The 23,419-nt window shown below is 36.1% G+C and overlaps 1 protein-coding gene across 1 annotated transcript in view; it reads right to left on the reverse strand.

The window, feature by feature from the left end:
- The window catches only part of CACNA2D1 (calcium voltage-gated channel auxiliary subunit alpha2delta 1), a 543,509-nt gene that overhangs the window by 171,407 nt on the left and 348,683 nt on the right, over positions 1 to 23,419 (reverse strand). Inside the window, exon 6 of the mRNA XM_064289931.1 lies at positions 16,545 to 16,674. Coding sequence (XP_064146001.1) covers positions 16,545 to 16,674 — 130 coding nt within the window. The remainder of the gene's footprint in view (positions 1 to 16,544; positions 16,675 to 23,419) is intronic.

Raw genomic sequence — 23,419 nt, forward strand, 5'->3', positions numbered from 1 at the left:
CTATGTAGCCCTCCTGAGGACTCTCGCTCTTTAGCCAACGTTGCCTAACCACTGCTGATATATTTCCACACCATGGGGATGACTATCAAGAAACTACAGAAACAACAACTGCTCTTCACAATCTAAAAGTGTGGTAATGGGACATTTCTTCAGTCGTGTTCCAGTCTGGGTGAATATAAGATAATCAATGGTCCCAGTGTCCATGGGAGCCTATAATCCTCAGCTTCAAGTTAATATCATTTGCAAGGAAAAAGTAAAAACAAAATTTTCACATGACACTAACAATGTTATTCTATGTAGCAAGACACTTGGTTGCACAATACTACATAACTCAAGTAGCATTAAAAAAAGTCATGTATTATTCAATAAGTTAAAAATTATATATGACTTGATTTGATCCAATGACAATAAATTTCAATTTCAATCTGAACATTTATATAGCTCAGACCCATCCTTTTAAAATCAGATCTTCATATCTTGAAAGAAAATAGTCCTTAATCCTTTCAAATAATCCTTTAGCCCATTTAAAATATTTCTCCTTTTAATAAGATTCTAAAAATATCTTTTAAATGCCTCTGTATCTTTAGGGAGAAATCTGAATAAGATTTTATCCATGAAGTAAAATGCCAGATGATTAAAAAATTCTCATCTCGAATTCCAGGCTTCCATTTCCTCTCCCATTGTCAATCCCTTTTTAATTTGCTGTGAACAGTACTGTCAGTCTGTTTTGGAAGCTATTCTAATTTAAGTTTTCATTATCTCCCTTCCTTCAACCTTTGAATGGCCTGTCACTTGTTATACCCATCATAAAAAGCTAGCCAAGTACACTTCTGATTTCCAGCTATCAATTTATAGAGGCACTGAATTCGCACATGTCCTCTTTCATGCCTTCCCTTTTTAATTTCTCTTTAGAAACAAAGAAACAGTAGATTTTTCTCTGTGTCCGCTGCTAAACAGTAAGAAAAATTATAGCAATAACTAAGCTTTTTACAAATCCCTTAATATTTTTGTCCAGCAATAGACTAAAATAAAAACTAACAGATTTTTTAATAACATAGTGCCTAATAAATGTGAAATATAAGTAAAAAAAATTAATAAATACGTTGTAAAATAATTGACTGCCCCTTATGAAAGGGCACTGAGAAATAAATACCAGCTCTGAGCAGACAAAGTGAAAAGAAATGAGATTTTTCAGTGAGTTAGGTGCTCACAGTTCTGGGATTTAGATGATCTAAATACAGGCATTATCGTTGTTTGATGGGAAACATGGGATTGATATCAAGATTAAGCAGGTATGTTGACAAAGGTTTTTGAGAAATGTTTCTAAGTACTTCTAACTCACTGAACTTCCTTTTTGAGGCTCTCATAAGAACAGCAGAATTTCCAGAGATGATTTTGTATATATTTAGCCAAATATGTAACAATATGAGATAAATTTTGCAATGAAATATAAAACAAGAGACATACAGTAAAAGCATTAAAAAAACGAAGTGACATTTTAAGGCAAGATTTTAACTGACTTAGTTACATCTGGTAAGGCTGGCCTAAAGCACACAAAACCAATTATGGTCAAATCAGTTTCAACTAATGGTGACCCGATATGTGTTAGAGCACAACTGTACTCCACAGAGTTTATAAGGTCTGATGTTTTGGTAATCACCAGACGTTTAATCTCAGGTGCCTCTGAATGAATTCAAACCTCTGACCTTTTACTTAGCAGAGAAGCGCATTAACCTTTTATACCACCCATGGGTCATCCACGAAGCACATAGGATTTCAGTATTCTCTTGGAGTACCTTAGATGGTGTTGGGGAAGCAAATGCAAAATGCTACCCCGGGCCATGGAAGCAACAGGCAGTATGTTATCACATGGAATAGAGATGTATCTGGTGCATAAGAAAACAGCCCAGGAAAAAATCTCTAATTAACACAAAAAATCTCTCCCTGAGTCAGCTTAGACTATCTAAGACATGATCCACTATCCACTCACCCTTCCCTAATCAAGCATCCAAGAAACAACCATCTTTTCCTTCTCTTGCCCTCTGTACCACTACCAGGTGGAGGCCAAGCTCATAAAAAATAGCAGCTAGGAAATGGAGCTCCCCTGCCACCCCTTAGCCGCTTCTTTACACTAGGCCTTGGTTATGATAAAACACATCCATAGAGTCGATTTCGATTCATAGTGACCATGTAGACAGAGTAGAACTGCCCCATAGGGTTTCCGAGGAGCAGCTGGTAGATTTAAACTGCTGACCTTTTGGTTAGCAGCCATAGCACTTAACCACTGTGTCACCAGGGCTCCATTTGGTCACCATAAACCAAAAAACCAAACCCTCTCCGTCAAGTTTATTCTGACTCATAGCGACCCCACAGGGAAGTCAACTGCCACATCTTTCTCCCATGGAGAAACTAGTGAGTTCGAACTGCTGACCTAGCAGCTGAGCACTTTAAACTCTGCACTACCAGGGGAGAAGAATTAATGTTAAGTCAAGTTTAGAATTTTGGCGATCATGTGTGAATAAAACAAAGAAACAAACAAACAAACCTACTGCCGTCCAGTTGATTCCCACTCATAGTGATCCTATAGGACAGGGTAGAACTGCCCCAGAGGGTTGCAGCTGCCATCCTTTTGGTTAGCAGCTGTAGCTCTTAACCACTACACCACCAGGGTTTCTTATGTGTGCACAGACGTTTTATTTTCTGAGTGGAGACTTGTTTTAAAAACTGCTTTTTATAACTAACGGTGACCCAGAATGTTTTATTATATTAAAATGACCAGGAAAACTATCTTTATTAAAGGTCATTAACTGAGAAAGATTAAGATGAATTTGCAATACAAAATGAGCTAGATTTTCAAAATAAACTGTCATACTTGCCCGACAGAGTTACTCTGAACTTTAACATTAATGTGTACTATAAATCTCCAAGAAAAGACTATGTAAAATTTGAAATGTGGCATGTTCTAATGAACAGTTGTCAATAACACGGTAGGTGATATAGAACCACCATAATAGAAGTCTATATTAAAGAGCTCTGAGTGGATCTTTCAGTAGGAGCCGTAACAATAGCTAATTTACACATTTATCTTCCATAAGATCTGGATTTATTTTTTCTAAATATTATTATTGGTTCAAACCTCTCTCAAGTTTCAATGAAGGCACTGGGATACTTCACAAGTTTAACCAGGATGATTACATTCTAAAATGTAATCAATCTACAATGTGCACAAGGCATTCTAATGGGATAGTTATATCCATAGACTAGTAAAATGATAATTTTTCAGTATGACTCCAGCAGCGTCTTGGTCACAGAACACTGTGATTCAAATGACTAGACAATCAATCAGGTGGCCACGATACTTTTCTGTCCTCTCTTTAAAAGGAAAACAAGCCCTCAAGTAACTTTATGAATATCAGTCTGCATGTCTGCAGAACCTATGCACCCACTAAATAACTTCTAGAATTCCTCAAGAAAATGGTCCATTTTAATTATTGTTGCTACATATACCTACAATTACAAAGAAATTGCTTTTCCAACTGAAACGTAGGTGTCTTTTGAGTTTGGTGAACACTAATTGATTTCTAGCACCTAGTCTCTTTAAAGGAAATCCTGGTGGCTTAGTGGTTAAGTGCTACAGCTGGGAACCAAAGGGTCAGCAGTTCGAATCCACCAGGCACTCCTTGGAAACTCTATGGGGCAGTTCTGCTCTGTCCTATAGGGTCGCTATGAGTCGGAATCGACTCGAAGGCACTGGGTTGGGTTTCTGGGAGTCTCTTTAAAGCGAAGGGCTGAAATCAAGATTCTATATTAAAATGCAAAAGGACCCCTGCAAATCTATATTAAGCAGCCAAATATTTCTACACCATATACTGCACGGTGTGACAAAACCTACTTAACGCTTTCATAGCTTGCTTTATCAGAATCAACTTGACAGCAATGGGCTACAGGTTGCTTTATATCTATCCTTTTAAGGTTACGTTTAAGCCTATTGCATTTTTCTGTGGAAATAAATCTGCACAATCCATAGACCTATTGTTACTAATTGGTTTGTTTTGTCTAATCTTAAACGAATTAAAAAATCAGGGTCTACCGGATCAGAAGAATACTTTAATATTGGAATTTGGGTTTACATGTTGTCAGTTTTTTCCTACCAGAAAACATCACATTGCTCTCTATAAAAATGCTCATGTTACAGAAACATCATTGGAGAAAAGCTATGCAAGTAAGTGTAACCTTTCTTTACCTTAGAAGTGAAGGTGCTTCTTGTGTGCCTGACTTATCAAATACGATCAAATTACCCTTGCTTAAAATCTATATTTTGTATTTAGACTTGTCCTTAATACCTTTTATGATGTTCTTACTATTTCCTTGCTCTACTCCTAATTACAATGCTCACTATTAAAGCTAAGCCCTTTATTACAATGGGTGATCCCTTGTGTGCAGAATGAATTCTACTTCTTAAGAGTACCATTTCCTAGCACTTGCCAGATTTCTAGTTCCAGGATTCAGAATCAAGCCTTTATAATTTAAATAGCATTTTAAAAGGAGACAGAAAAGCTGCTTTGTTAATATTACAACCATGGTAACATTCTCCCGACACTTCACTTCTTTAGTCATTTAACATACAACTTCGTAGCATGAAATGATCCACCCTCCAGAAACACAGAAAACCCTTTTTGTGTGTGTGTGTGTGGGAGGGGGAGGGCAAAATATGTGGTTAAAAGAAAAATCAAACACAAAATTTAAGAATGTATTGCTGCTGAAAACATTTTGTACGATTTTATCTTGATCTAAATTCTTGTGATCAATACCAGCACTGAAAACAATTACTCAGAAAAATACCAGGGAGGTAGAGGTGGTGGGAATTTTTTGGCTCTCTTTATTCATCAGAGCACTGGGTTACACTGGAAAATCTCATTTTGGTGGGCACAGTCATGTCAGGATCTCTCAAGACAGCGTGTATAAATCAGGCCATGTTATGATAGCAATTTCAACAAGACCAAGTCACAATTCCGTAAAACGTAGACCAGTTGTTTTAAAACATGTTTGATATCAGATATGTTAACAGTGTACCTATTATTTCTTTGGAATTATTTGATTGTTGGTCATAAAACTTAAACTTGGTATAATTGAGATTTGACTAACTTATGCTAATATTTTAAATTATTGAATTTTTTTTCCCCTCCCTTTGGTATTCATCTTACGTTTGCTTTTTTTTTTTGGATTTAAAAATATTGAGATGGAAGTATCTCCTATTTGACAGATTCCTTATGTTCATTATTTCATGTTATTCTCACCACAATGCGAGGAGGCATATTCCACTCCTTCACAGAAGAAGAAGCTGAAGACATCCTAAGTGATAGAACCAGGATTTGTATCTACTCTTTGGGCTCTGTGCTCCTGTCCGTGCATCATAGCTGAACTGTGATGAAATATTTGCTTGCTTCATTTTTTTTTTAATAATTTTCATCGTGCTTTAAGTGAAAGTTTACAAATCAACTCAGTCTCTCACACAAAAACCCAAACACACCTTGCTACACACTCCCAATTACTCTCCCCCTAATGAGACAGCCCGCTCTCTCCCTCCACTGTCTCTTTTCGTGTCCATTTCGCCAGCTTCTAACCCCCTCCACCCTCTCATCTCCCCTCCAGGCAGGAGATGCCAACATAGTCTCAAGTGTCCACCTGATCCAAGAAGCTCACTCCTCACCAGCAGCCCTCTCCAACCCATTGTCCAGTCCAATCCATGTCTGCAGAGTTGGCTTGGGGAGTGGTTCCTGTCCTGGGCCAACAGAAGGTCTGGAGGCCATGACCACCGGGGTCCTTCTAGTCTCAGTCAGACCATTAAGTCTGGTCTTATGAGAATTTGGGGTCTGCATCCCAAGGCTCTCCTGCTCCCTCAGGGGCTCTCTGTTGTGTTCCCTGTCAGGACAGTCATCGGTTGTAGCTGGGCACCATCTAGTTCTTCTGGTCTCAGGATGACGTACTCGCTGGTTCATGTGGCCCTTTCTGTCTCTTAGGCTCGTAATCGCCTTGTGCCCTTGGTGTTCTTCATTCTTCTTTGATCCAGGTGGGTTGAGACCAATTGATGCACCTTAGATGGCTGCTTGCTAGCGTTTAAGACCCCAGGCGCCACTCTTCAAAGTGGGATGCAGAATGTTTTGTTAATAGATTTTATTATTTTTTAAGTGACTTAGATGTCCCCTGAAACCATGGGCCCCAGACCCCTGCCTCTGCTACTCTGGCCTTTGAAGCATTCAGTTTATTCAGGAAACTTCTTTGCTTTTTGTTTAGTCCAATTGCGCTGACCTCCCCTGTACTGTGTGCTGTCTTTCCCTTCACCTAAAATAGTTCTTATCTACTATCTAATTAGTGAATACCCCTCTCCCACCTTCCCTCCCTCCCCACCTCGTAACCACAAAAGAATGTTTTCTTCTCAGTTTAAACTATTTCTCTAGTTCTGATAATAGTGCTCTTATACAATATTTGTCCTTTTGCAACTAATTTCACTGAGCATAATGCCTTCCAGTTTCCTCCATGTTATGAAATGTTTCACAGATTTTCACTGTTCTTTATTGATGCGTAGTATTCCATTGTGTGAATATACCATAATTTATTTATCTGTTCATCCGTTGATGGGCACCTTGGTTGATTCCATGTTTTTGCTATCGTAAACAGTGCTGCAATAAACATGGATGTGCATATATCTGTTCGTGTAAAGGCTCTTATTTCTCTAGGATATATTCCAAGGAGTGGGATTGCTGGATCGTATGGTAGTTCTAGTTCCAGCTTTTTAAGGAAGTGCCAAATCCATTTCCAAACTGGTTGTACCATTTGACATTCCCACCAGCAGTGCAGAAGTGTTCCACTCTCTCCACAGCTGCTCCAACATTTATTATTTTGTATTTTTTGGATTAATGCCAGCCTTGTTGGAGTGAGATGAAATCTCATTGTAGTTTTGATCTGCATTTATCTAATGGCTAATGATCGTGAACATTTCCTCATATACCTGTTAGCTATCTGAATGTCTTCTTTAGTGAAGTGTCTATTCATATCTTTTGCCAATTTTTTAACCGTGTTATTTGTCTTTTTGCAGTTGAGTTTTTGCAGTATTATGTAGATTTTAGAGATCAGGCGCTGATCAGAAATGTCATAGCTAAAAAGTTTTTCACAGTCTGTAGGTGGCCTTTTTACTCTTTTGGTGAAGTCTTTGGATGAGCTTAAGTGTTTGATTTTTAGGAGCTCCCAGTTATCTACTTTTTCTTCTACGTTCTTTATAATGTTTTCTGTACTGTTTATGCCATGTATTAGGGCTCCTAACGTTGCCCCTATTTTTTCTTCCATGATCTTTATTCTTGTAGATTTTATATTTAGGTCTTTGATCCATTTTGAGTTAGTTTTTGTGCATGGAGTGAGCTTTGGGTCTTGTTTCATTTTTTTGCTGATGGATATCCAGTTATGCCAGCACCATTTGTTAAAAAGACTGTCTTTTCCCCCATTTAACTGTTTTGGGGCCTTTGCCAAATATCAGCTGCTCATATGTGAATGGATTTATGTCTGGATTCTCAATTCTGTTCCACTGGTCCATGTATCTGTTGCTGTACTAGTACTAGGCTGTTTTGACTATTGTGGCAGTATAATGGGTTCTAAAATCAGGTAAAGTAAGGCCTCCCACTTTGTTCTTCTTTTTCAGTTATGCCTTGCTTATCCGGGGCCTCTTTCCCTTCCATATGAAATGGGTGATTTGTTTCTCCATCTCATTGAAGAATGTCGTTGGGATTTGGATCAGAATCACATTAAATGTATAGATCGCTTTTGGTAGAATAGACATTTTTATAATGTTAAGTCTTCCTATCCATGAGCAAGGTATGTTCTTCCACTTATGTAAGTCTCTTTTGGTTTCTTGCAGAAGTGTACTGTAGTTTTCTTCGTATAATTCTTTTCCATCTCTGGTAAGATTTATTTCTAAGTATTTTATCTCCTTGGGGGCTACTGTAAATAGCATTGATTTGGTGATTTCCTCTTCGATGTTCTTTTTGTTGGTGTAGAGGAATCCAACTGATTTTTGTATGTTTATCTGCTGAAGTCTTCTATTAGTTTCAGTAGTTTTCTGGAGGATTCCTTAGGGTTTTCTGTGTATAAGATCATGTCATCTGCAAATAGAGATACTTTTACTTCTTCTTTGCCAATCTGGATGCCCTTTATTTCTTTATCTAGCCTAATTGCTCTGGCTAGGACATCTAGCACAATGTTGAATAAGAGTGGTGATAAAGGGCATCCTTGTCTGGTTCCCAATCTCAATAGGAACGTTTTCAGGCTCTCTCCATTTAGGGTGATGTTGTCTGTTGGCTTTGTATAAATGCCCTTTATTATGTTGAGAAATTTTCCTTCTATTTCTATTATGCTGAGAGTTTTTATCGTGAATGAGTGTTGAACTTTGTCAAATGCCTTTTCTGCATCAATTGATAAAATCATGTGATTCTTGTCTTTTGCTTTATTTATGTGGTGGATTATATCAATTGTTTTTCTAATGTTGAACCATCCCTGCATAGCTGGTATGAATCCAACTTGGTCATGGTGAATTATTTTTTTTTGATATGTTCTTGAATTCTATTGGCTAGAATTTTGTTGAGGATTTTTGCATCTATGTTCATGAGGGATATAGGTCTATAATTTCCTTTTCTTGTGATGTCTTTACCTGGTTTTGGTATCAGGGATATGGTGGCTTCATAGAATGAATTTGGTAGTATTACATCCTTTTCTATGCTCTGAAATACCTTTAGTAGTAGTGGTGTTAACTCTTCTCTGAAAGTTTGGTAGAGCTCTGCAGTGAAGCTGTCCGGACCAGGGCTTTTTTTTTTGTTGGGAGTTTTTTGATTACCTTTTCAATCTCTTCTTTTGTTATGGGTCTATTTAGTTGTTCTACCTCTGTTTGTGTTAGTTTAGGTAGGTAGTGTGTTTGTAGGAATTCATCCATTTTTTCTAGGTTTTCAAATTTGTTTGAGTATAGTTTTTCATAGTAATCTGATATGATTCTTTTAATTTCAGTTGCGTCTGTTGTAATATCGTCCGTCTCATTTCTTATTTGGGTTATTTCCTTCCTCTCCTGCTTTTCTTTTGTCAGTTTGGCCAATGATTTATCAATTTTGTTGAGTTTTTCAAAAAAACAGCTTTTGGTCATGTTAATTCTTTCAATTGTTTTTTTTGTTTTCTATTTCATTTAGCTCAGCTCTAATTTTTATTATTTGTTTTCTTCTGGTGCCTGTGGGTTTCTTTTATTGCTCTCTTTCTATTTGTTCAAGTTGTAGGGACAGTTCTTTGATTTGGCCCTCTCTTCTTTTTGGATATGTGCATTTATTGATATAAATTGGCCTCTGAGCACTGCTTTTGCTGTGTCCCAAAGATTCTGATAGGAAGTGTTTTCACTCTCACTGGATTCTATGAATTTCTTTATTCCATCCTAATGTCTTCTATAATCCAGTCTTTTTTGAGCAGGGTATTGTTCAGTTTTCAAGTGTTTGATTTCTTTTCCCTGCTTTTCCTGTTATTGATTTCCACTTTTATGGCCTTATGGTCAGAGAAGATGCTTTGTAATATTTCAGTGTTTTGGATTCTGCTAAGGCTTGCTTTATGACCTAATATGTGGTCTATTCTAGAGAATGTTCCATGTGCACTAGAAAGAAAGTATAGTTGGTAGCTGTTGGGTGGAGTGTTCTGTGTATGTCCACGAGGTCAAGTTGGTTGATTGTGGCATTTAGATCTTTCGTGTCTTTATTGAGTTGCTTTCTGGATGTCCTGTCCTTCACCGGAAGTGGTGTGTTGAAGTCTCCTACTATTATTGTGGAGCTGTCTATCTCACTTTTCAATGCTGATAGAGTTTGTTTTATGTATCTTGCAGCCCTGTCATTGGGTGCATGAATTTTTAATATGGTTATATCTTCTTGGTGTATTGTCCCTTTAATCATTATATAGTGTCCTTCCTTATCCTTTCTGATGGATTTAACTTTAAAGTCTATTTTGTCAGAAATTAATATTGCCACTCCTGCTCTTTTTTGATTGTTGTTTGCTTGATATATTTTTTTCCATCCTTTGAGTTTTAGTTTGTTTATGTCTCTAAGTCTAAGGCATGTCTCTTGTAGGCAGTATATAGACGGATCTTGTTTTTTAATCCATTCTGCCACTCTCTGTCTCTTTATTGGTGCATTTAGTCTATTTACATTCAGGGTAATTATGGATAGGTATGAATTTAGTGCTATCATTTTGATGTCTTTTTTTTTGTGTTGACAGTTTCTTCTTCCCACTTGATTTTATGTGCTGAGTAGATTTTCTTTATATATTGTCCTTTCCTCATATTTGTTTTTGTTGATTTTCTTTCTGCTGAGTCTGTATTTTTCCCTTGTATTTTATTTTGATGAGTAGGATAGTTCGTCTTCTTTGTGGTTACCTTATTATTTATCCTTATTTTTCTAAATTTAAATCTAACTCATATTTCTTTGTATCACCGTATCTTCTTTTCCATATGGAAGGTGTATGATTACATTACTTAGTCCCTCTTTATTATTTTAATGTTGTCTTCTTTTATATAATAACATAGCCGTTACCCTGTGTTGGGCATTTTTTTTTTTTTTTAATCTTGCTTTTTTTTTTTTTTTTTTGGAATTTCCCTGTCTGGGTTTACTTCTGGTTGCTCTGCCCAGTGTTCTAGTCTTGGGCCGATACCTGATATTATTGATTTTCTAACCAAAGAACTCCCTTTAGTATTTCTTGTAGTTTTGGTTTGGTTTTTACGAATTCCCTCAACTTGTGTTTATCTGTAAATGTCTTAATTTCACCTTCATATTTAAGAGACAGTTTTGATGGATATATGGTTCTTGGCAGGCAATTTTTTTTGCTTCTATTTTTTAAATATGTCATCCCATTGCCTTCTTGCCTGCATGGTTTCTACCAAGTAGTCTGAGCTTATTCTTATTGGCTCTCCCTTGTAGGTGACTTTTCTTTTATCCCTCGCTACTCTTATAATTGTCTCTTTATCTTTGGTTTTGTCAAGCTTGATTATAATATGTCTTGGTGACTTTCTTTTAAGATCTACCTTATGTGGAGTTTGATGAGCATCTTGGATAGATATCTTCTCATCTTTCACAATATCAGGGAACTTTTCTGCCAACAAATCCTCAACAATCTTCTCTGTATTTTCTGTTATCCCTCCCTGTTCTGGCACTCCCATCACTCGTAGGTTATTTCTCTTGATATTTCACATGATTCTCAAGGTTTCTTCATTTTTTTAAATTCTTTTATGTGATTTTTATTCAAATATATTAGTGCCAAGTGATTCATCTTCGAGTTCAGAAATTCTAGCTTCTACTTGCTCAATTCTGCTCCTCTGACTTTGTATTGAGTTATCTAATTCTGCAATTTTATTGTTAATCTTCTGAATTTCTGATTGCTTTCTGTCTACGGATTTTTCCAGCTTATTAAACTTTTCATTATGTTCCTGAATAATCTCTCTAATTTCTTCAGTTGTTTTATCTGTGTGTTCCTTGGCTTGTTCTGCATATTGCTTCATTTCCTTCCTGATGTCTGGAAGGGTTCTGTATATTAAACTTTTGTATGCTGCATCTGGTAATTCCAGGAATGCACTTTCACCTAAAAGATCCCTGGATTCTTTGTTTTCAGAGCCTGATGAGGTGATCATGGCCTGTTTCTTTATGTGACTTGATATTGACTGTTGTCTCCGAGCCATCTCTAAGTTATTGTATTAGTTTATGCTTGCTTACTGTGTTGTAGCTGCTTGCTTTGTTTTGTTTTGATATACCCCTATGGGTTCCTTGAGTGAGATACCTTGATTATTTTTGCCTTTGGAGCTCTGGTGTCTTGTCCCCAGCTGACTAGAGCTGTTATCAGGTATATCAGTCTAGGAGTCCATTCAGTTTTCTTGTATGAATTCAGCTCAGGTTTCCAGGTAGCTGATCAAGTGTGTGGTACAGGCTCTGTCCTACAGTCTTGGAGGGCAGGGGTGATTGGCGTATATAACCGTATCTGATTGCAGCAGGGGGTCATGCTCTGAACAAGGCAGGGGGCTGAGAACCAACCTCCAAGTGTCTCTGAGGAAAATGCGTCTGTGTTCCCTAGAGTGTGCTGGTGGGTGGGCTCTGCAGAGGGACCATGGGCACCCATAGATTTTGTTGTAAGGACTGGGAGGTACCAGTTATCCCTGGGCCCCTGTCGCGGGTGGCTGGGCGACCCAAGTGGAGCCACCAGTCCTTAGGTCCCTGTTGTGGGTAGGTGAGGACCTTGTTTAATAGGCAAAGCAATGTCAAACGTCAAACACCCACCTCTCCACCGCACAGCTGAAATGGTTGGAGTTTCCCAACAAGGGCCTATTCTCCCGAAATAGGCCCACACAGGTCTATTCAGAAGGGAAAGGTACTCAAGGTCCACGGATGGTTTATGCCTGGACAGAAGCCGTTTCTGTCCGGAGCTCCCCCAGTTAATGGAGCTAGCAAATTATCTTTTCCCCCCAGTTGGAAATTTTTTCCTTCCCCAAGGCTGGGAGGATGGCTCCAGGTGCTCACCAGGGTCTATCTCAGGCCTAGGGATTTAGTCGCTGAAGCTGGGTTGGGGGTGGTGGGGTGGGGTAAAATATACGCAAGTACTTAGCTTTTTCCGAGAGCGCCCTTCTCCTCAGGTTCCAGAGGTGTGAGTGGACTGTGTGGCTGGCTGCTTCTCCTTGAGGAAACCGCGGCGGAACTAGGACCAGCCCACTTCCGCAGCTGCCGCCACCGTAGCCGCTCTGGGAATGGTGCCTGAGGCCTCCCCGTGATTCAGGTCCGGCAACTTCTCTCCGCTTCTGAACAGTCTCTTCCTTCCCCTGCCCCTCAGTTCGTTGTCTAGGCTTGCCTTTGATGCTCAGGGCTCCCAGCTTGTCACAAATATAGTCGTTTCACTTGTTTTTTTGGGTCTCTGTTGTAAAGAGGGCTGGACGGAAGCGTCTGTCTATTCTGCCATCTTGGCTCCTACCTTGCTTGCTTCATTTTGATACAAGAATTGTATGTAGTGTTTGGAATCATAATATCTAGAGTCTCAGGCTATTTTGTATTTTAATATAAAATGATTAGTATTATTAGAAGTGAATAATGTTCAAAATCTCCAATCACTGAAAAATGTCCAACTTATCATCAGTTAGTTAACCTCCCTAACAAAATATATTTAGTGAAACTGTATTATATAAACTAATGTCACTCTACTGAAATCTTTTTACTGTGACTATAATTTGTTGGGAGTCCCTGGGTGGTACAAAAGTTAAAGCTTTCAGCTACTAACTGAACTGTTGGAGGTTTGAGGCAACCCAGAAGCCTTAGAAGACACTTCTGGCAATGTACTTCCAAAAAATACGTCATTGAAACTCTATGGAGTAATACTACTCTGACACACACGGAGTTGCCATTTTTTTGGAATCAACTCAGTGGCAACCAATTGGCTTGGTGTACATATATATATACAGCACTGGGTTATATATATATATATATACACATATATATATATATATATAAAATATATATATATATACGTATATTTGTTGAAGAAGTACAAACGACAGGTTTCTAACACACATAGTCCTGAATTCAGCCTATTGCCCAAAAGCACCAAATATCATAAGGAGGGACTGTTTTCATTTGCCTTCACCACTCTCAGTGTTGTGGAGTGGAGTCAGATAGTCTGATTTACACTGGGCATGTCAATCAATTTGAATATTAACTTTTTTTAATCTGTAAAAGGAACATTATCTACCTTGTTACTTGGTGGAATAACAAAATGAAATGAGTTATTTAAAATAGGTAAATGTGAACTATTCATTTGTGTTCTATAATTAATTGGTGGCCTCGTCTTGGAACAGAGTAGTCACTAAAATTTACAGGAGATTATTAAGGGCTGTCTACGCAATTGTCTGCAAAGGCAGGGCAGCTTTTCGCCCTGTAATTTCTACACTGACATCACTTGTGATAGAGTAGCTATTTTTTTTAAGACAAGACAAATGAATATCAAGATAAATTACAATGACAGTATTAGAGATTATTAGTGGTTTAATTTACAAAAAGAAAGTACTCTCAGTAAAGCATATGATACTTCAAAAGATAATAAAACTTCTGAAAAGTCTCCTGCCTTCTTTTATCAAAGTGAAGTAATCTTTGTTCTAACAGTACGCTAGGTTTTGTTGTATTTCTAAAATGGAAATAATAATTGCCTTGCTTACATTACAAGGTAAGCGTGAGGACAAAACTATTTAGTAGCTGAAAAAGTTAAGCTAGTCAAAATTCCTTATTATTATTTCCCCTTATTAATAAATATTATTTACAAGACTATAATAATTCTATAAACAAATATTAACATAAATTTCTATTGAAAAATGACTATAGGATATTCTATATTGATAATAACTAAAGATATTCCCTACATCTAAATCTAAAGTAAGTCAAAAATTAATAAACTTCTGTGACTAAAAGCAAATTAAGTATGAATATTTGGCCCTTCTTTTATCAAGTTCTATGTTCATTTTTGATACCCTTAAGCAGATAAATTAGATAGGAAAGTTAATATGTTTTGGGTGCTTTCTAAAATACAAGGACCAACCAGTGAAATTCTCAGAAATAAAAATTTTCAGGTGGAGTTCTAATTAAATAAACTATTCTAAAACTTTGAATACATCGCTGAGCAAAAATAATCACATTTCAATTGAAGGGGATTTAAAAAGTAATCACCTTTGGGAAATAAGAACATGGGATTTCTTATGAGAATGTAGCTCACAACTGCATTTAAGTGAAAGAACAGACTGTTTCCTTCAGTTAAGCCTTCAATTAAAGTGTACTTTCACATTTATTAAACTCAGAAACCTAGAACAAGCTCTAAATTTGATTTGTTCCAATATATTGCATGAAGAATACCAGTAATTATTAAATTTTCCACATCTTGTTGACATTTCTGATTTTATTCCTGAGTCATTTACTCATGAAGCCCATAACACTACATATGAATTTTAAAGGAGTATAGGCCAGGCAAGGTCAGAATCTTACTGATGAGATTTAGCTAAAAAGGAAACATAATCCAAAAACAGAGGTTCTTTTCCTCTTTTTTCTTTTAATTGTACCATATTCCAAAGCAAAAAACAAAATTTCCAAAGTGTGTCCTATGTCTTCTGAAGAGATATATTTACATATTTCTATGTTATTTTCAAAGTAATGTTTTATTTTCTGAGATGGTTACAGTTTATTCTAAATTGGAAAGAAGAACATTACTTATGCAAAGTCAAAACTCTTGTAGGTAAAAAAAAAAAAGCTGCATATGCTATGTGGCAATTAATATTCTTTAAAGAACATATGTTTGCATTTGCCTTATGGTTCAGATATTGCTTCTACTTGAGGGCAAAACAGATAAAGAATTTTATTGTGAACCTGATTTCAACTAAATAAAAAATGAAAAGCAATTAAAAAAGGAAATGAAGATTCTCATGCAAATTATGTTTCTTACTACTCCTGTGCACAGTCTGGCTCTCAAATAGTATAACTGAGTTAAATTTAACTCAAAAGCAAAATATCAGGAAGTCCACCTATCATAGTGACTAAAACCATAAAGTTAGATTTATTTGAAACCTGACCTCGCTTACATTAAACATTTCCTGCCTCAATTTCCCCTTCTTCAAAATTAATTGTTTTAAGAAAGTTTTGATTTTTAAAGTACATATCTGCTTTCTTTTAAAGTTATGAATATAACTCAGAAAGGCAAAATTATTTACGAAACCATGGATTAAAGAACATCTCCATGGATGTGGACCTTCTACAAATTTTTAATTAGTGATTCCAAAATATTAGTTTCCCACTGCTGCTGTGACATATACCAACAAACTTAGCAGCTCACACAACACAAATTTATTAGCTTACATTTTATAGGGTAGTCCCATATGGGTCTTATTGGGCTAAAAAAAAAAAAAAAGAGAGATTTAGCAGGGCTCCATTCCTTTCTGGAGGATCTAGAGGAAAATCTGTTTCCTAGAAACAAATTCTGTTTGCCATTTGCTAGAAACCTCTAGAAAGAGGTTGCCTTCCTGGCCCCTTTCCTCAATCATCAAATCCAGCATTGTTGCATCTCTCTGTCCATTATTCCACAGTAACATCTTCCACTTCCACTTTTAAGGGCTCTTCTGATTACACTGGGGCCGCTGGGATAATCCAGGAAATTCTCTCTGTTGATTAGTAAACTTAATTCCACTAGCAACCTTAATTTCACTTTGTGATTTAAAGTAACATATTCACAAGATTCCAGGGTTAGGGCATATATTAATGGCATTTTGGAGAGGCCATTTTTTTGGCCTACCACACCAGATTAATAAAATCTACTCATGAAAATCAGATTTTTCTACCACAGGCTCTTCTATTTCATGCAAATAAAACAAGTATCACATTCGCTCCTTTTTTTCTTTTTTCCTTTAAATGGACTACATAAGATACTCAGCAGAATGGCACTGCAACAGTTGCTCATATCCTCTTACTTACAGCCCTCATAGATGTCGGTGGGAATATGGACTGCTGCGTGCTGATAAGATATTTGTCGTCCAAAATTAGCATCTTCGATAAAAACAGGTTTTATCCTCTGGCTGCCTGGCTCGCTGTCATTTCTTTCAGGCTATTCAGAAAAAGATAGACAAGAAACAGAATATTACAACTCATGCTAATAACAAAGATATCTCATACTCATGTCTTCATTTATCAAATATATATTCCTAAAAATATATATCTATGAAAATATTTAAAGATATAACTACAATTGACATTGGACCCACAAATTTCACATTGTATCCTCATGATTTCATTCACATTATAATCTAACTCCTCTCCTCATTTCCTCGAGGCTGAAGTCACACTGAGAGGCACAGGACTGTCCCATATGTAATACTTGCTAATGTGTGCATTTAAAGGACAGGATAAACGTCTTTAAAAACAACTGAATTAAAATTATCCTTTGAAATTAACTTTACAATTTACGCTATTAAATTTATATTATGCAGTTGAAGATAATTCTTGGTGTGACAATTAATGGGACACACGACCACAATAAGGTAACAACGAAGGATTAATTTTATGTTCCTTTGATTTTTGCATATGTTCTGTGTGTAAAATTTTATTTTAAAAAACAAAAATATACTAGTAAATAAAAGATCCATTATAACTCTAAGTACAATTGAAATCCTAACTTTGTCTCCCAATCAATAATGATACAGGAAAATCCCACAGGAGTTTAAGATCGAAGATTAATTTTCCATCTATTCCAACTCTGCTTTTGATGCTGAATTACCGTATTGCTCTCCCCAGAAGGAAACTAAAATTATAAGTCTTTTATCCAAAATGCATCTGTATGACTTTTTTTTTCTATTTTTTACTATTTAAACCTTCTTTACAATTCAAGTATGATTGCTTTATGTCTTCACTAAATAAAAATATTTGGATTAAAATCAGAAGTGTATTTTTAACTCCTTTACTACAAAGATTAATGATTTCTGTATTTCAAGGCTTATCTCCACAAAACAAAACTGGAAAAAAAATATAACTTTGGACTATTTTGGCAGCACACCGCAGTAATGCATGTGATAAACAACACAAAAGACTGAATTGTACAACCAGGAAATTCCTTAGAAGTCTGATGGGATGTGGCAACAGCCTAAAGTTAAATTCCAAAGCAAGCTGCAGGTTTATGAAGAAGTGATAGTGTCAGACTTTTCATATTGCCCTCAAAATTCAAATAACCAGATAACACATTAGTATCCTTTCAGTTAGCAGCCAAGTGCTTTAACCACTTCGTAACCAGTGTTCCTTCGCATATTACAAGGGCAAGAATTATTTTGTGAAACTTGTGGTAGTTAGGTTGGATATGACTGTGAGTATGTGTGTACACGTGCACTTAGGAGTATGTGTGATTAAAAAAGAACTGTAATATTTATTTGTGATAAAAATACTGAAAACAGGTGACTAAATTTTATTAATGAGAAAGCCACGCACATTTAAGTACTTCCCATTAACAAATTATATAAACAAAATGACAAAACAATCTTCTTTTCAAAGTCTAAAATCCAGTAAAATACCAACATGCCATAAGCACTAATAATATTCTTTTCTAAAACAGAGGCTAGGTGTGAGCAGGAAGAAGGAGAAGAAAGGAGAGGAAAAAAGACAACTAAAAAGAAAAAGCTATAGTGAAATAGAATACTTAAAATATTATATTTTACTTAATACATCGGTCTTGATTGTAATTGTTAATAAATGAAAGAACAAAATTGATAACTCCGATTCTTATTCTTGGATTAAACTGTGAAATTTAACACATTTTAAAATTCCCAGTCTGTTGTCTATTCCTGGGAACTACTGACTTAATAAGAGAAATGCACAATAATTCCCTGAATTAACAACCTGCATAGAGAGAATACCCCAAATAATGAATGATATGACTGTTTTGATCAGCTGCAAATACTCTGAATTTGTGAAAAGTCTCAACTCTTAATTTTAAAGCTGTAGTTCTCCAAATGTGGTCTTGGAGAGGCAGATGGTGGTTCTTATCCCACAGGGTTCATCAGAAATACCCAGAGAGAGCCCTCCCTCCCTCCAAAAAAATTAAAAAAGGTACCACCATACCATAAAAAATTTTTTTTTTTTTTATAGGAGGAAGATATTCTCCCACCTCATATTAAGAGCTACAAAACTAAAGGATCTGTAAAGTCAGTTTGAGTTCTGAAATAAATCTATGGTCCCAATTCTACAATTTTAGAAAATAATGTATTACCTTTTATAATCACACCTTTTAAAGAACTCCCATTTACATCTATTTCTCAAAAATGTTAGACATATAATTAGAAGGATTAGATAATATAGATAGATAATGGATAGATGATAAATAGATAAGTATCTATCTATTATTGATTATATGAATTAAGATTAGAGAAATGTGCAAATCTTTCATTAAATGATTCTCCCAAGAAATATATATTGGCAGCATGGAGGAGAAAAGATTTATTGATATTAATATCTATAGAAATGTTATTTTAATACATAAATCTGAACAAACTAAGTATTCAACAATAGGAGAATGACAGATACAATTTTATCTTGCTATTAAATATGTAAAAGAGTAATTAAATGGGAAATGTACATACACCTGTATCACCGGGGCTCCATATACATTATAGTTGCTTAAAAACTATATTAAGTTAAAATAGTGCACGTTAAGCAAAAAGACAAAAGGAGAGAGGAGCGGAAAGGAGGGACAGGGAAGGGAAAGGCAGAGAAAAGAAAATGAAGGAAGGAAAGGGAGTCTATTTATTGTGAGAATAAAGAGTGGTGGGAGACATGAATGGACATTTACACACCAAATGTTGCCAGCATTATGTCTGGTTTTGTAGTTATGAAAAATAATTACATTCATCTTTGTGCTCTTTTTTTTTTCCAGTAATACAATGAACATATATTACATTTGCAACCAGAAAAAAAGCTATTACTTTTTAAAATTTTAAGACCTTTCTAGGATGCTATTAAGCATGTGATTATCTTACTAAGATGAAAAACTGCTTGTATTTATTCTAAATCCTACACACTTAAAGTTAGCACTATTTAATACATTTTAAGGAGACTATTGTACTTTCAAATTACAATATATGAGGTTTTAGGAATAACTTTCCGATAATAATGGACTTCTCAACTTGTATAATCATGTATCAAGACTCATTTTAATGCATAGCTGCTAAATATATTAAACAAAAATAATACTGCTGCTCCTCATGGAAGTTTCATGAAAATACGAGTTCCTAAAACAAACCCCCTAATTACCTTTAAACCACTTAATTCATCACTCCTAGCACAATCATATCCTTTTATCTTGATATATTATATACATTATGTAGTATAATTAAGATACAGTAAATATTATACACAAAAGAATTAACTGACATTTTGGAGAAAATTTATGTAACATAGATTGTCTAATATGTTAATTAAAAATCTTAAATAAATTCCCCCATAGGAGTTAAGATTTCCTTGCATTTCAGACCACATAGAAGACAAAAGGAAAAAGTTATATCTCTTTCCAAAAGATTTTTTTTTTCAAGTTATGTCTTCTGAAGTCTCCAGAGTACCCTACAGGAATATGCAGAGAAACTGAGCAGGTCAATTCTAAAATGTCTTCAAATATATTTGGTAAAATGCATAAGAAGTCTGTTATTAAGACTACTCACCTCAATATAATTTCAGTTATTAAATAATAGATGAGATCACTTGGAGACAGAGGTACAGGCTAATGTTGGTGAGGTCATTCAATTTTATTAGCAGTACATATATATTCTATTAGCAAATTTTAATTTAGAAAGTAATGATGACAATTCTTGACAGACAAAAAAGGCTCCTGCAAATTTAATTTGTTCATCCCAAACACTTTTAGAATTAATATTTATAACAAATAATTTAATTTTAATATTTTGCTCTCTTTTTCAGTGTTATTAATTTAAAACTATTTCTACTTATATCAAAATGTTTAGAAATAAAAAACATATATTTCACCTAAATTTCACTGGAAACTATCGTGGCCATCTGCCACAAACTGAATAAGCTCACTAGAAACTTTGCTCATAATCGTACCATGTCTATGTTTGTCTTTCCCTCCTCTCTACTATTTTGTGGTGCCCCACACAACTGGAGAAAACTACTTGGTACTGAATAATGATGGACCACTCAGACCTCCTATAGAAGTATCACAATTGATATAATTGATATTTCTATCTCACTACTGAAGGAGTTAGGAGCCTGGGTGGTCTAATGGTTAAGCACTCAGCAGCTAACTGAAAGATTGGTGCTTGAACACACCAACCTCCCAGTGGAAGAGGAGACCTGGAGATCTGCTCTCATAAAGATTACAGCCTAGGGGTGGTTCTATTCTGTCCTAAAGAGTCACTTAACTTGATGGCGCACAACGACAAGTAAAGGAGTTAAATGAATGGGTTTCTGTGAAATGAACCTCTTGTGACACTCTTCAGTAACCAGATACTATGGCCTTGTATACAATTCATTACTGTGTGGGTCTGTGTTTGTGAGTGTGTGTGTGTGTGTATATGCACGTGCAGTGGGTATTTTAATAAAAAAAAATTATTATATTCACTGCTAAATATATTTTTATTTTTTTACAGCTATTTCATAGATTCTGTTTCCTACAGAGTGGTGAAATATGTAGGATGTAATGATTACAAAAATTTTTTAAAGTTTCAGTGTTATTCCCTATATCAAATATAATTTTAGACACATAATATGCTTCTAGGTGTGCCACTGTAATTGTTGTTAGGTGCCGACCAGTCCATTTCGACTCAGAGCAACCCTATATACAACAGAACAAACACTGCCTGGTCCTGCGCCATTCTCTCTTTCTGTCCACCCCTCATCTGTTAGTTTGTTGTATTGCGGTGGCTTGCGTGTTGCTGTAATGCTGTAATCTATGCCAGCAGTATTTCAAATACCAGTAGTGTCACCCATGGTGGACAGATTTCAGTGGCGCTTCCAGAAGGAAGAGCTTCCACTAAGAAGAAGGAAATTGACCAGTGAAAACCTTATGAATACCAGCAGAACACTGTTTGATATAATGTGGGAAGATGAGCCCTTCAGATTGTGGCTCAGCAAAATAAGACTGGGGAACAGCAGCCTCCTCAAAGTAGAATTGACCTTAATGACATGGATGGAATCAAGCTTTTGGGACCTTCATTTGCTGATATGTCATGACTCAAAATGAGAAGAAACAGCTGCACACATTCATTAATAGGAACATGGAATGTAGGAAGCATGAAGCTAGGAAAATCAGAAGTCATCAAAAATGAAATGGAACACACAAGCATTGATATCCTAGGCATCTGTGAGCCAAAATTAACTGGTATTGGCCATTTGAATCAGACAATTAATCATATGGTCTACTACGCTGGGAATGACAAACTAAAGAGGAATGGCGTTGTAAAAAGAACATTTCAAGATCTATACTGAAGTACAACGCTGTCAGTGATAGGATAGTATCCATACGCCTACAAGGAAGAACAGTTAATACGACTATTATTCAAATTTATGCACCAACCACTAAGGCCAAAGATGGAAAAATTGAAGATTTTTACCAACTTCTGAAGTCTGAAATCGATAGAACATTCAATCAAGATCCATTAATAATTACTGGAAATTAGAATGTGAAAGTTGGAAAAAAAAAGAAGAATTGGTAGTTAGAAAATATGGCCTTGATGATAGAAACAATGCTGGAGATTGCAAGACAGAATTTTGCAAGACAGAATTTTGCAAGACCGGCAACTTCTTCAGAATGCTCATTTGAAGCAAGGATAGCGAGACTATGCCTCACATACTTTGGAAATGTTATTAGGAGGAAAAGTCGCTGGAAAAGGACATCATATTTGGTAAAGTAGAGGGTCAGCAAAAAAAAGGAAGACCCTCAAGGAGATAGATTGACACAGTGGCTGCAATGATGGGCTCAAGCATAACAACGATTTTGAGGATGGTGCAGGACTGGGCAGTGTTTTGTTCTGTCGCACTTGGGGTCACTATGAGTCAAAACTGACTCGACAACACCTAACAACAATGACTTCATCATTGCAAATACCCTTTTTCACCATAATGGTGTCTATAAACTTGAAACTCACCAGATGGAATACACAGGAATCAAATCGACTACATCTGTGGTAAAAGATGATGAAGAAGCTTAATATCATCAGATAGAACAAGGTTAGGGTCCAAATGTGGAACAGACCATCAATTTCTCGTATGCAAGTTCAAGTTGAAGTGGAAGAAAATTAGAGCAAGTCCTCGAGAGCCAATGTATGACCCTGAGTATACCGCACCTGAGGAAGGCCATTGTAATATAATATAATATAATATAATATAAATATATAGACATATTTACAATAGACTTTCATCCAGACACCAAGTCTGAATTCTCTGATATGCTACCACATTGGTAGAACGCTCATTAGAAGCAAGGATGGCAAGACTTCACCTCACATACTTTGGACATGTTATCAGAAGGGACCAGTGCCTGGAGAACATCATGCTTGGTAAAACAGAGGGTCAGCGCAAAAGAGGAAGACCCTCAACAAGATGGACTGACACAGTGGCTGGAACAATGGGTTCAAACAGCAACGATTGTGAGGATGGTGCAGGACCTGGCAGTGTTTGGTTCTGTTGTGCACAGGGTCGCTATGAGTTGGAATCAACCTGATGGCACCTAAAGACAAAAAAGCACTTTGGTATCAATACTATCAATGAAAAAATTGATGCTACGTCTATAATCTCTACTAGTTCACCCATGGAATCTAAGCAACGTGAGCTGCTCGACTAGTTATAACTGGTCTCCA

The sequence above is a fragment of the Loxodonta africana genome, chromosome 8, assembly GCF_030014295.1.
Source record: "Loxodonta africana isolate mLoxAfr1 chromosome 8, mLoxAfr1.hap2, whole genome shotgun sequence".
Classification (NCBI taxonomy): domain Eukaryota; kingdom Metazoa; phylum Chordata; class Mammalia; order Proboscidea; family Elephantidae; genus Loxodonta; species Loxodonta africana.